Here is a 14,303-nt window from a genome sequence, read left to right on the forward strand (position 1 = left end):
CCGACGATCATCAGCAAAGCCTTGATTTTTTGATGGTTCTAAAGATTATCTTTCCAGATGTTTCTGCGTTGTGAGGTATGTAAGAGTGTTTTTTACATCCCCCGATCGGCTCGGAAGTCCATCCTGGCCGCACAGATTCAAATCCGTCATTGCGGCTGCGGCTAATGCATGAGCTAATGCAAAACGCGAAGCATAAAGTAGTAGTAGTAGGCTGGACCTCAGAAATGGAGGACCAACTTGTTGATTTGTGGCAACAACCCGAGTGTTTATTTAACTTGTCTCCATGACTTCATCCTTTATTTTTCTTTCCGTGAATTTTCAGTATAAAGCGGTGCAAAAACTAACAGCTAATTCTTCCTGCCCGTCATACACCACGTTTTTTTACACTAAAGTCACGTTTGATCGCGAGAGATTTTGCGAGATTTCTGGTTTTGCGAGTTGGGACTCTTGTCGTTCATGAGTGGAATCTGTAAGTGCGTTGTGTGCTGTTTTGGCCAAATCGTTGCTCTCCACACACTTTAGGAACAAAATTAAATTAAAATTAAAAAAATGTGTGGCGTCTCTCACATTTTCAACATTTGTTAAGATGAGAAGATTGATACCCTTCATAGGGCGTGGCTACCTTGTGATTGACAGGTCGCTACCACTGCGTTGTACGGTCTGTGTGTTGTCTTAGCGCTTTAACCCTTTCACAGTGTGTTTTCAGTTCATGAAAGTTTATATTATTATAGCTTATTATAGCTTATTCAGCGTTCAGTTCTACTTAGCGCCACCCTCTCGTGTCACTTCTGGTTGCAAATAACCAACATGGCAACGGCCAAAATGCCAAACTGGAGACTTAAAAACGGCTGTCCACAAACCAATGGGTGACTACGTCCACTTCTTATATACAGTCTATGTCTGGGACCAGTAACTTCCTGGAGTCTCCGCTCGTTGCCTGGCAACTTTTTTCAGCCAAGAAATAAAACTATTAATAGTCATTTTTATGCATTATTTTTTCCAGATTAGACAAATAACATATAACGTGTTAATTAGTGAGCTATAGAGATAGCTGTTTTCACTCTTAGCCTTGGTTGTAGCTTTACATTTAACAGACAGATATCAGAGTGGTATTGATCGTATCATCTAACTCGAACTATTCCTTTTACTAAATATTAGAAAGCACATTGGTGGTGATGAGCACTTTGATCATTCACCAAGTTGATTGTGATGACTGCCACTGTCAATCCAGGCTAACCGGTAAGTGTGTTTGTGTGTGTGTGTGTGTGTGTGTGTGTGTGTGTTTGCATTGACACACACCTCTGGGACTGCTGGATCATCAATCACAGATCCCTCATCATTCCCAAACACTGGTGGCCTACATCTATCAGAGACACTAACACACGCTGTCATCGCTGCCACGGGGCTACGTTGGCACTATTGGCTAAATAACTGTCAGATCACTGTGGCAGCGTGCAGGCCAGAGCTCACGCCTTGTCCTCCAATCACTCGCCACAACGTTTAAAGAGTCATCTCTTCCACACTCCGTGCTGCGTCCCAGGTGAACGTGTGGCTGCATGTGGCAGCTCGGGAAGTGATGATATGGTCGTGATGGATGCGTGTGGGGTCGAGTATCAAGTCGGGGCAAGGCACTGGGGAAGTGGGGGTTGTCGTGCGGCGGCGGTGGGCACAGCCCCGACTGTCAGACCGCCAGCCTACAGCCACAGCTGCCCAGGATGCAGCGGCTGGCTGGGAGCCAAGGTCAGCACGGCAGGGCTCGCGACTGTTCACAGTTGACTGATCACACACTCATAGCTCACCAGCTCAAACAAGCTCAGGGACAAGACTGAATTCCCTTTGTAACACACTGAAAGATGAAGCACGGAGGATTTTCTTGGACAGATATTGTGAATACAGCATAATAGCTCTCATTTTTTAATCAATTGATTCTCATTTAACAAAATGAATGAAACTACTCAATACAAAAACATCTAATGATCAAGGTCAATATTTTCACCTCAGAAAAGAATAATATGTGAAGCTTGTTCTACAATTCAACACTGATGTAACCACTGCCTTTCAAAATCAACGAGAAAGACTTCATTCAAACATCAAACATGCGGCTCAATTAGGACATTCCAGCTTTACTTTTATCATTGAGTGCATTTACCTTTACACATTCAATTTAATTTTCAACTCTGATCCACTCATTCATACTTCCAGCTACAATAGAAACTCCATTCAAACTTTTTAAAATATTCAACGGTCTTTGAAGCTTCGTGTGTGTGGGACATAATGTTCAGAGCCAGAGTGCAAAAGGAGCTTTAAACTCTTCTTAAAAATTATGTTAAACTTGCTCTCATTCCCACAATTTTTACACCAGTGTGTAGGATCTGGCGGTATCTAGCGGTGAGGTGAGGAGATTAAAACCAATTGAAGCTTCTCCAGTGTGCCAAGCGTGTTGGAGAGCTACGGTGGCCGTTGCGAAAACGCGAATGGCCCTCTCTAGAGCCATCTGGAGCAGAACCAGTGCGTAGAGTGTGTGGTGAAGCAAGAGAGCGAGAGTGGCGGCGGCGACGGGAGCGAGTAACGTTATCGACTCCGGCCCAAGCAGGAAAAGCTGGGCTACTGTTGAAACAGTTTTAAATATTCAGGTGAGGCACAGACACCAATCAGGAAAGAGACTACATGATTACACACTCAACCAAAACACATAACTGACATACATTTTCTATAGCCTCGTTTGAGGGAAGACATTAATAAATGAAATCTATGCTTACAAACTGTACAATATAAACTCTCGTGGGCTCAAACAGCCTCGCACTACCAAAAACCACAAAAAATAGACGGAATCAATCGCATGTAAAGTGATTGTAGGTGATTTGTTTCGTCTGTTCTTACTACTACCTGGCACCCGATACTGTTCAAGATATGGAGACGTGCTCGCTGCTATTTTCTATCAAGTAGTATATTGGTAAAGCATAACTGGGTTGTAAAACAGTCTTAAAATATATTTTTTATTGGAAAAAATTGAAATCTTTAAACAGATTATTGTGGACTACTGAGGTTCATAAGAAATGCAGCTCACTTCTTAAAGCAGAATATATAGGATATAATATTTTATAGGCTATATAAATCTAGTCTGTATCAAGGTGTGTATGCAGCTGTGTGTGTGAGTGTGGAGAGTGTGGCATGTGCTTGTTTTAGTGCACGCCTTATGGTGGTGCAAACAGCTGTCTGCTGGCTGACGCTGTGCCTTGCAATGTCAGAAACACTCATTTATATGCACCTGGAGCACAGATATCTCAAGCGTCTCTGTCTTATAATTCAAATCAAGCTGCCTATGTTACCATAGCCTGTAGATGTTCATTCGGGAAGGGCACAGAGAAATAAACAAGGTAACGCAGCCCGAGTGGCTCTGACATTTAACTGAAATCTAATGGAAAGTGACAGGAGATTGACATTAAATGAAATTCATACAGGGCATCTAGAACAACCAATGTGTGAGGGACAAACAAACAGGCAGAGAGCTGTTCACACTTGCTCACACAAACAGTGAGATGTTCTCACTTTAACAGAACAATAGAGATGCAGTTTAATATACACAGTTTCTTTTAAATAATTATTACTATATAAATGCAATACACATTTATTACATTTTCTGGTGCAATAAATGTATTGTGCATTGTCCCTTTTAAATAAACAATAAAAAAAGAATTTGTTAGCCAATATCCACAATTCACAACAATACTTCTTAAATTAAATTCTCATTTTCTTCTTTTGTGTAGATCTGTGATCACTAACAAAATGTCATAGTATAATCTGAAGTATTGAGGCTGCCTTCTCCTTGCATAGTGCAGAATAAAATACGTTGTGGCCCAACACTGCAACATCAGTGAAAGACAAAAAGTTATTTGTTTGTTTTTTTGTTTCAACCCAGCTTCATATGAGTCATGGACAAAGAAGTGTTTGGATGCGCTACAGAAAACTATTATCTAATTTATGTGTAGTGTAGCCAGCTTTTTCAGCACTGCTCATACTTGTGTAATAGTGACTGTCGGCTTAAATACAATTTCTGAATGATGTTTTTGTATGACCATGAGTAAGTTAGTGTATTTGCCTCTGGCTACGTCACTTTTCTTATTACTGGTCTAGAGGGTGGAACCAGGTTGTAGCTCGGTGCCATTTTGCAGCGACAAACACAATTTAGTGTAAATACACGACTGCAATATGAACAATGATACTGAGCATGTGTAAACCCTTTGTGAGCACAGGACTACAAGTCGAACGCAGAGCTTCCAGCCATCATATCCTTTACTGTAGTTTATGACAGTTTACTCGCGCTAGCGTTTACAGAATATGACCGGCCGGTGGAGGAACAAACCAATGGGCTTGGAGATCTGCCAAACGGAGGTCAGTGAATCCCATTCAAACCCTGTTTAAAACCATGAATCACCTGCAGTAGAGCTGCAACGATTAATCGATTAATTCAAAAAAGGGAAAAAGTCCAGAGTGCTCAGAAGTTCAAATCAGTGTGATGAAGGTGCTCTTTGGTGGTGTACACAAAGGTTAAAAAAAGGGGAGGTCCAAGGCACTCTTCTGGCAAAAAAATAAATAGCCTTTATTCAAATGTCTATTTCATGATGAAATGCTAAAAACAAGGCTGGTACATGTTCAGATTGAGCTGGGTAACAACCCACACGTAGCAGCACAAACAGCCTTTTTCAGGATGTGTGTAATCAATTAATTGATTAGCTGTCAACTATTAAATTAACAGTAAACTGAATGTCTTTGAGTTGTGGACAAAACAAGACACACTTCGTCTTGGGAAACATTGATCCACATTTTTCACCATATTCTGACATTTTATCGACCAAACAACTCATCGATCAATCGAGGAAATAATCAACACATTAATTGACAATGAAAATATTCATTAGTTGCAGCCCTAACCTGCAGTGTCACTGCACTGGCTTGTTTCACCACTGTTGACAGTTTGTTTTCAAATGCACGAACAACAGCTTCTTACTGCCGGCTTAAAAGATACACACCGAATTAGAGGTGAAACAAATAGTCGATTAACGGAGAAGCTGAAAAGTTTGCTATTTTATCAAAAACACCAAAAACTGTCTGGCTCCAGATTCTCAAATGTGCTGCTTCTGTTTTATATCTGATTGTAAATTGAATATCTTTGTGATCTGGACAGTTGGTCGTACATAATAAGATATTTGAGGATGTGCTTTGCACTCTGAGAAATTGAGGTGTTTATTTTTTCACTATTTTTTGACATTTTGTAAATCATTTTTTTGATTAATCAATTCATTGAGAAAATAATTGGCAGATTCAAAGATAATGAAAATAATCCTTAGATAATATCACCTGATAATATTTACTCCACAGTTATCGTTGATGTTTTGAAATTGAAGACACGTTATTCAGAGTTTAAAAATACCAAAAGAGAGCTGTGATTAAATTTGGAGTCTTGGAGGTCAAAGAGTGAAGAACCCTTAAATAAGCTTTTATGTTTGTTCATTAGTCACCCGCTTTATGACACTGAATCCTTATTTTACATCATAATGATCAAGTTATTCCCTCAATAGGGGCCACAACTGATCACATGTTAACACTGAAAAAATGCAAAACATTAAACAGCATCAACATATAATTTGAGCGGAAATATTTCAACAGACCTCTATGACTAATATGAAGCTCGATCCCACGATAATATCAGATTCCAGTAACTGATTTTCTGTCTAACTGTGTAACATATTTGGTTACATATAAAAAAAAAATTCCACTACCCATGAGAACATTAACAAGTCCTCCCTGTCACAGAGAGGTGTGTCTATTACAGGTCCTACAACATGCCTGGTAGTCTGGATAAGGTGAGACTAAAACATTGTGAAGGTAATGAGTGTTAAATGATGTGCTGTGGAGCAGAAATGCCACTCAGAGGCGTTAAGGTGAGGCTCATCTTACCCGGGAGGACTCAAAGGAGGGACTGGACTCGCCACCTGGGGCCCAAGACGCTTGGCTGGTCCGCTCATCCATACCTGTCAGAGAGAGAGATGCACGACTCAGTCAGCAAGTCAAGGTTACTCAATGTAGATACAGTTTATCTACATTCTCTGTATCTGTCACACACAGAGGCACCGTGAAGAAGTAGTGAACAACTGAATCACAATCACAAAGACAATACCGGTCATTAAATACTTGAGTTTATGCGTTGACCCTGTGATTGAGTTTAACAGTATGTTTTCAGTTTAAAACAGTGAATATGGACAATCCTACACTTGAGACAAAGACGTGTTTTCACAGGATCTCTGAATGTTACTTTACAAGAGATAAGAAAAATGCTCTTTTTTCAATATTAAATCTTTTTTAAATAAGTGAAACTATAAGTTGATTAATCGATTGAAAATTACTAGGCAACTAATTAATCGCTTTGTCAGGCAAAAATACCAGACATTTGTTTGTACCAGCTTCTTAAATGCGTGAATTTTCTCTGTTTGATATAATTGGAAATTAGATTTCTTTTGGGTTTGAATTGTTGGTTGGACAAAAGGATTAAGGCTGCAACTAACGATTATTTTCATTGTCGATTAATCTGTTGATTATTTTCTGGATTAATCGATTAGTTGTTTGGTCAATAAAATGTCAAAAAATGGTGAAAAATGTTGATCAGTGTTTCCCAACTCAAAGATATTCAGTTTACTGTCATAGAGGAGTAAAGAAACCAGAAAATGTTTACATTTAAGAAGCTGGAATCAGAGAATTTAGACTTTTTGTTTTTCTTAAAAAAATACTCAAACCGATTAATCGATTATCAAAATAGTTGACGATTAATTTAATAGTCGACAACTAATCGATTAATTGTTGCAGCTCTAGATAAAGCGTTGAGTCACTTGTCAAGCAAAAACACAAATAACATTTGTTTGTACTGGCTTCTGAAATGTTTGGATTATTGGTTGAACAAAAAAAGACGTGAATTCCCACTTTTCTGACATTTTATTTTAAAAAAATAATTAATAATTGTCAGATTAATTAATGTAAATAATCATTGGCTGCAGCCCTAATTGGCAGCCAAAACAAATCCTGAAATCCACTTACAAGTTGTCAATGCTACAGATAATTAAAAGGGCAGGCTTATTTTATACTGTATATCTAAGGTCTGATTAACATCTCACTCAAGTACAAACCTCATCGCAACTATGTTTTTTCAAGTTGGGAAATTAATAAGAAAAGCGACTAATTAATCTCTTCAAAGGTTAAGCTTCAAGACACAAACTTAATATTTTCCACGGTGTCATTTAGTTTGCTTTACATAAATCAAGACCGAAACTAGGCACTCATGTTTCATGTGCTTCAATGCACCATAAAGCAAGTTACAACTCCCTGATTTGGCATTGATGCATGCCAGGCTACTTTCCAGACAGCTGAGCACTAAAACTTGATAAAACTCATTTTTAAATGAAAGAAACCCTCTATGCTTCAAAAGTCAAACAGATAAACAAATAAAATCAATATCTCCAACCAACTGCAAAGCAAGACCATCTGGCATATATTGAAAAACATAATATCTGATCTTTGGAATCTAATTTCTGAGATATAAGTCTGTAAAAATATTTGATGCCTCAATTGTTGTTGCTGTTTGAAACAATATTGTGTTGCAGTAAAAGCCAAAGTTATTGATTGTCCCAGTTGTAATTGCATCTGTCTCCGTAAAATGCAATACCCGTTGTTCATTTTTAACTTCAAATGAAAAAATATCAGGTTTAAAGAAATCGTGTATGCTCAGAAAAATAATAATACACCAAGCAACAAACAAAACTATTTCAATATCAAGTACATTTTTTACCTTAAAATCTAACAAATGATATGCAGTGAAGTGCCTCCATGCAGCAGGGTTAGTTAGGCATACAATCCAAGAAACAGCATTTACACGACTGAAACTAACAACTCCGATAAAAGCAGAAGTAGAATCTGCAGCATGAAAACACGTGGACTGGTTGTCTGATTCAAATCAAAGCAGCTTAACAGAAAGACTAAAGCTATCGATTCCCTTTAACCAGGTTCAATGCAGCTTTACGACTGCTTTTTATGCGTCACTAAAGCTATTAATTTAAAAATGAGCGTTTCAATATCAAAGAGAAATGATGAAAAGGAAAGGTAAAACAACACCCAACCTGAGATGTGAGAAATGACACATTTTGTAGACGTTGATAGTTTTACAGTATTATTAGAAACTAATTTTCAACTGTCATGCTGCCAATCAATTCTTATTCAGAAATCTAATTATACACTTAACCAGAAAGTCTGTGCGGTTTCTCTAACCAGAACTCACGCTCCAGTGAGCAGACTTACAGAGAAGTTTCATCCTGACAAACATGTTGTTTTGCTGCTAGCACAGAGCAGATTCATTTCCTCTTTAAAAGTCTTCATTATTACTCTGTCACTGGCTTAATGGAAAATATATGTATATATAGTTAAACCTGCAGTACGCAGAATACTTTTGGCATCATTAGGCAGGACACAGAGGCACATGATCTCATGCACTATTGTCAGGATTTGTAATCGTATTTGCTCCATTTCAGCTTTAATAGTCTTTATCATTTACTGTGATAAAGAAACTTGTGTTACTAATTTAACTTTTACTTGTGTTACTAATAGTACATGGCTCTACAATTTTGGTGCTGTGACAACACCGATGTGACATGTTGTAGCCCAACTGAGGCCTTTTTACACACTGAATGCAACAATGGTCAGTGTTTGCTCTCTGGGCCACTGGCTGTCATCTCGTCTGATTACCATCTCCTACCACGGCTCAAGGGTCCCCTCTCTTCTCCCAGCACAGACAGACCGCACAATAAGATTACTCACAAGAGGCAGCAAAAGGGAAAACACAAATGCACTGTCTGTAATCTAGGTCTAATGAATTGGGAGAACCAGTGTTGCTCTGCTGTTCAGTACTCTGTGGCAAAGATGCACAAAATCCTACAACAGGAAGCAGCACATCCATTCCCTTCTCACACAGTATACTCAAAGCTATAATCAATATTGTTATATGAACAGTGAATGTGTGTGTAATGTTAAAAAGCTCTACTGAGCTTTTTAACCTCTATTAGCCCACTGTTTTGGTTTTACAGCCACACATACAGTGTATACTGTATAGTGTTGTCATTATCTACAACCATCAAAAAAGCTCAGATAATGCAAAAGTACCCTTCCTGTCCAGCACAAAACTGCAGGTAGACTAGGGCTGCACGATTTTGAGAAAATATCTAATTGCGATTATTTTGACTGATATTGCAATTGCGATATGATTTGTGATATCAGAGGGAATGATCATTTTTACATGCTTATTCTCATTTTCACTGAAAAAATATGATTATGGTGTGATTATTTTTGCAGGGATCTGTAAGAAACAAAGATGTTTTCTTGAGTCTGTATAATATGACAAGTAGGTCAGGACATCTCAGCAGCACCACAATATTTAATCTAAAATGTTATTTTGACACACATTTCGACTTTAACATGGCACCATATTGCAATTTTGATAACATTTTGATTAACTGCAGCCCTAAGGTAGACAAAGTTGCAGTTGAACATACAGTCAGTTGCCAGTTTATTAGGTAAACCTCTCTAAAACGAATGCAGTCTAGTAATACAACGGTACCGTAATAAATCCTAGCTTCATTATAATGTCCAGTTATTGTTGAAACTGATTTAGAAAGGTGTTAATTCAACTTTATGGTGATTTCAAATCACTGAGGGTAGACTAAATATCAGAATTGCCTTTCAGTTATTCTGTAACATTTAATAAGATATTCACAAGAAACATAAAAATGTAATACTCTTGAACATCTGATGGGTATTTGTAATAAAACAAATAACAGTGAACTAATATGGATTTGTAAAATGTAAGGACAGAACTTCACTACTGGAAGAGCAGGGCTGATATTTGCATGTTGGGCTCCAGTTTGGGTCCGCTCCAAAAGGAAAAAAGGGTGAACTAGTGAATGTAACAAAGCCTCACATGAAAGACGGCTGCACTAGAGGGAGACACCTGAGGGAAATTTTCTGGTCACAACTCCCAACTCTGCTTGAGGATTCAATATTATGCATTTACTTGACTTGTCTGGTCATGCAACCAAGTTTGTGATGGGACTTACAGCTGGACCTGCAGAGTGCAGGCAGATAAAAAAAAATACTTATATAGAAAATGATATTCAGCCATTTTATTACAGGCCATATGGCGGATATATTCTGTATCCTTGAATGTCCTGAAAGTATCGTGACCCTCAAGAATTTCTCCAGCATACATTATAGATGTACCAACAGTATTTTATACTGCTGCGATGTCAGGATTCAGCACAGCAAGCATTTTAAATCTGTAACCAAAGCTGCCTTGACATCCATTCTTTGCCACAATATAAAACATGTCTCCTAAGAGTTCATGTGCAAACGAATCATTCATTACGCAGATGATCATACTACTATACAGTATGCTCCATAACATATTTTATGTTTGACAAGGAAGAGAAATATGTCTCAGAAATGATGTGGTTGATTTCAGAAGATAAAGATGAATAAAGCTGTCATAATGATGCCAGAGTTGTAAATGTCGTGTAAACCTGTTGAAATGGTTCGATGGACAGAGTTTTGCTATCATAACTGACTCTTCCTTTCTCACCGTCTCTGCTGGCTCATTCATAAACAGCTGCACCCTCCCCAAGCTCCCAATTCAGCAAAACATCATCCAACAGAAAGACTGAGCAACATGGCTGAAGCATTGCAAAACTTCTGCTTACTGATATTTGGGGGGGGAGGGGGTGGAAGAGAATCATAATTTCACCAACAGCGACACTGCCTCCAATCTATAAAACAGAACACACAATCCCACAGTGAGAATACAAGCTATTTTCTTAATTTACTGTAGGCTGCTGCTTTCACACGTTATCTGTTAGTTCAGTTAAAACGAGCTCTGGTGTGAAAGCTGTCAATCGCTTATTGTTGTACATGCGCTTGATTTGCAGTCTTATAGCACAAATAATGCTCTTGAATTCTTTCTGATTCTTTCTTTGTGACACCCATATACTGTATACAGTATAAGAAGTGGACGTAGCCACCGTGACATCACCTATTGGTTTTTGGACTGCCGTTTTGAAGCCTCGAGTTCGGCATCTTGTTTTTTTTGCATCCAGAAGTGACACAAGAGGGTGGAGCTAAGTACAACCGAACGCTGAATAAGACATTTTTAGGCAAACTAAATTTTAATATCAACTTTCATGAACTGAAAACACACTGTGAAAGTTGTAAGACGGACACGTGGACAACTCCCAGACCGGACAACACCGTGGTAGCAGCCTGTCAATCACAAGGTAGCCACGCCCTAAAGCATACCCTACTTTATGGTCGATTTGACTCTAAATGGGACCATAATTTACTAAATGAACATCATGCTGTATTGAAGAAGACTTGAAACTAGCGATTAAGACCATAAACTCATGTTTACAATGTTTACTGAGGTAATAAATCAAGTGAGTAGTAGTCTCATTTTCTCATAGACTTCTATACAATCAGACTTCTTTTTGCAACCAGAGGAGTCGCCCCCTGCTGGCTATTAGAAAGAATGCAAGTTCAAGGCACTTCAGCATTCATTTTAAAGCATTAAAATGAAGCATGGAAATGCTGTCTGATTTCCCCACATGGATCCATGTAGCACTGATGATACTGTCCAATCAATCAGTCACCGGTCAGTCTGTATAACTTCATGTTAACTCTTAGTTTGTTTCTAAAAAGTCAGTCTGGACATGCAGACCAGATGAGAACCAATGCATGCGACAATGCACCATTTCTTCCCCCTCGGTCTGGACCAAATGGACCAAATGGACCAAATGGACCAAATGGACCAAATGGACCAAATGGACCAAATGGACCAAACTACAGGTGTGAAAGCATCGCAGCCTTAATCACATCAACATTGTGTATTAAATGATCAATTTACCAGTGTCTTTATTGTTGTTGATATCAATTAATACATACATAGAAAGTAGAGGGATTATCTTTTTTTGGCTCATGAGAATCAGATCAGTTTATGATTTGCCACAAAAGACCTAAGAATAGATGTTTGGTTTTATACATTTGGACGTTGAATTGTGTTTTATATTAAGGATAGACAGACAGATTACAGATAAAACCAAATTGGCTCTGGATAACACAGAAAATTATAATAAAACATAAAAGTTACAACATAGTCAAGGGGCCCCAAAAAGATGTAAATCCTATTTTATACATATTTACACCTGTGTTTACATCCAAATTTAAACTGGCCAAACAATTTCACTAAAGGACAAACAGTTATTTAGAACAAAAACTTTACAATATAAACACAGAAACCCTGCTGGTGTTTTCATATGCTTCCAATAAACATCATTAAATACATTCAGACACAAAGATCAACTTCAGTTTGACTGAGGAAACTATAAAACCCCATTCCTTCTGAGATCACATACTTCCCGTCACTCAAAAAAATGTTGGCAGCAAAACTACAGGGCTGAAAAAAGAAAGAAAAAAAAGCTTCTGGTCCGGACGGCATCTTCAATAAAATGAGAAATGAGAAATGTCAGACATTTAAAAACTAGTTAACCTGATTCGCAGCACAAATACGTTTCCTATGACCCAAAATAAATGAATTATCCTTCTATACAAATACATTGATGGAGGGTATATTTGATGAGAATATGGAAATATGTATGTGTAACTACGATGGCAGTGTAATTAGTTAAAAACATGCCTCCTATGCCTTTATGCAACACAACAGACCACATTCACAGTGTAAACAAATACAACATACACCCCTGCTTTGCTGAATTACAGAGAGCTTTTGACGTAATTTGGTTTCCTGTATAAATGAACTGAGAGCAGCACTAATGGTAAAACCAGTGACTGCATCAAACGCATGTATACAAATAATGAAAGTGAAGAAAAACCTAGACTGAGAAGAGCCAAACAGATGTCTCAGCCCTCCATTACTGTGTATAAATTACACTAATTCATTTAGAGAAATACTCTGCACAAGCTCCTATATTCACAAAGAGAGAGGTAACATTCCTCTGTACTTGCAGAGAGACAGAGAGAGAAAGAGAAAACCCATTGATTTGGTTGACGACTGTCTGACTGCATGTCACAACAAGCTAAGAAACACTTTTATGATCTATTATAATGGACGTCATTGGACGTAATATTGTCATTACACAATACAGGATTGCACAATGAAATGTAGTTGTAACCCCCTCCACGCTACACACACAGAAAATGTAAAAACAGATTAGAATAGAATATAAACAATAAAATAGGCAACAAAAGAACAAACTATATAAAAGTAGCACTATATGCCCTGACACACCAAGCCGACGGTCGGCCGTCGGACAGTTTGGGGCCGTCTGTCGACCTAGTTTTTTTCAGTGTGTCCCGCACCGTCAGCTCCAGTCTGCCTGTGTCTGAGTTTTTTTGGCCGATTCAGCATGTTGAATTGGCGGCGCCGCCCGTCGGTGAAAGAAATCGCTCTGATTGGCTGTACGGCTTAAACGAATCAGTGCACAAGAAGAGAAACGGAAGAGAGGAAAGCAAGCCAACGAGTAAAGTCAAACAAAGAAAAAAGGGAAAGGAAAAACTCAGAAGGCTCTTCTCATTTTTCATCTGATCATTCCAACACACAGATATTTTCATAACGACAACGCCGTCTGGAATGAAGCTAAGTGGTGAGTGAGAGTGGTGTGAAAATGGTCGGCAAACGCTGCTTTGTTTCATGTACGTATCATAACAACGGCTTGTATATCCGCCGTCCTCGGCCTTCCGGTTTCCCTTTTTGAATGACGAATACAGACTAACGCCGCCTGCTGGTGTGGAGAGTTATTTCCTCTCACGCAGGCGCAGAACGTACGTGCTAACCGGCCGTTGGCTGTAGTCTTTGCGGTGTGTTCAAATGCAACTTGTCGGCCAAGGCGAAGGCGACGCAACAGTCAACCTTCCTAGCCAATCCCGCTAGTTCTTCGATGTGGGGTTGGTGTGTCTGGGCTTTAAAGGACAAAATAAAAAAGAAACTTTAATTATTTTTACAAAGAATATAAACAGTTACATATCAGTGTAATATGAGTGTTTTACATAATAGTGTAAATAGAGTGTTATAGTGGGAATGAGGGTAGTGCAAAAGGTAGAAGGTAGTAGTACACATACACAACAAGCTGAACTCAAAGTGGGGCTCTTTTTTAATTTTGGGATCCAACTGACGAACCAACCTACACTAGCTGCTGGTCACAGCC

General features: G+C 38.6%; 1 protein-coding gene across 7 annotated transcripts in view; it reads right to left on the reverse strand.

The window, feature by feature from the left end:
• The window catches only part of tcf12 (transcription factor 12), a 103,498-nt gene that overhangs the window by 79,400 nt on the left and 9,795 nt on the right, over nt 1-14,303 (reverse strand). For 6 of the 7 annotated variants that reach the window (XM_074618594.1, XM_074618602.1, XM_074618584.1 and 3 more), the window contains exon 4: nt 5,959-6,032. In XM_074618594.1, the coding sequence (XP_074474695.1) occupies nt 5,959-6,032 (74 nt within the window). Of the gene's footprint in view, nt 1-5,958; nt 6,033-7,837; nt 7,903-14,303 lie in introns of those variants that run through there. The other variant, XM_074618610.1, reaches the window with a different exon arrangement.

Source organism: Sebastes fasciatus, chromosome 2 (assembly GCF_043250625.1).
Source record: "Sebastes fasciatus isolate fSebFas1 chromosome 2, fSebFas1.pri, whole genome shotgun sequence".
Taxonomy (NCBI): Eukaryota; Metazoa; Chordata; class Actinopteri; order Perciformes; family Sebastidae; genus Sebastes; species Sebastes fasciatus.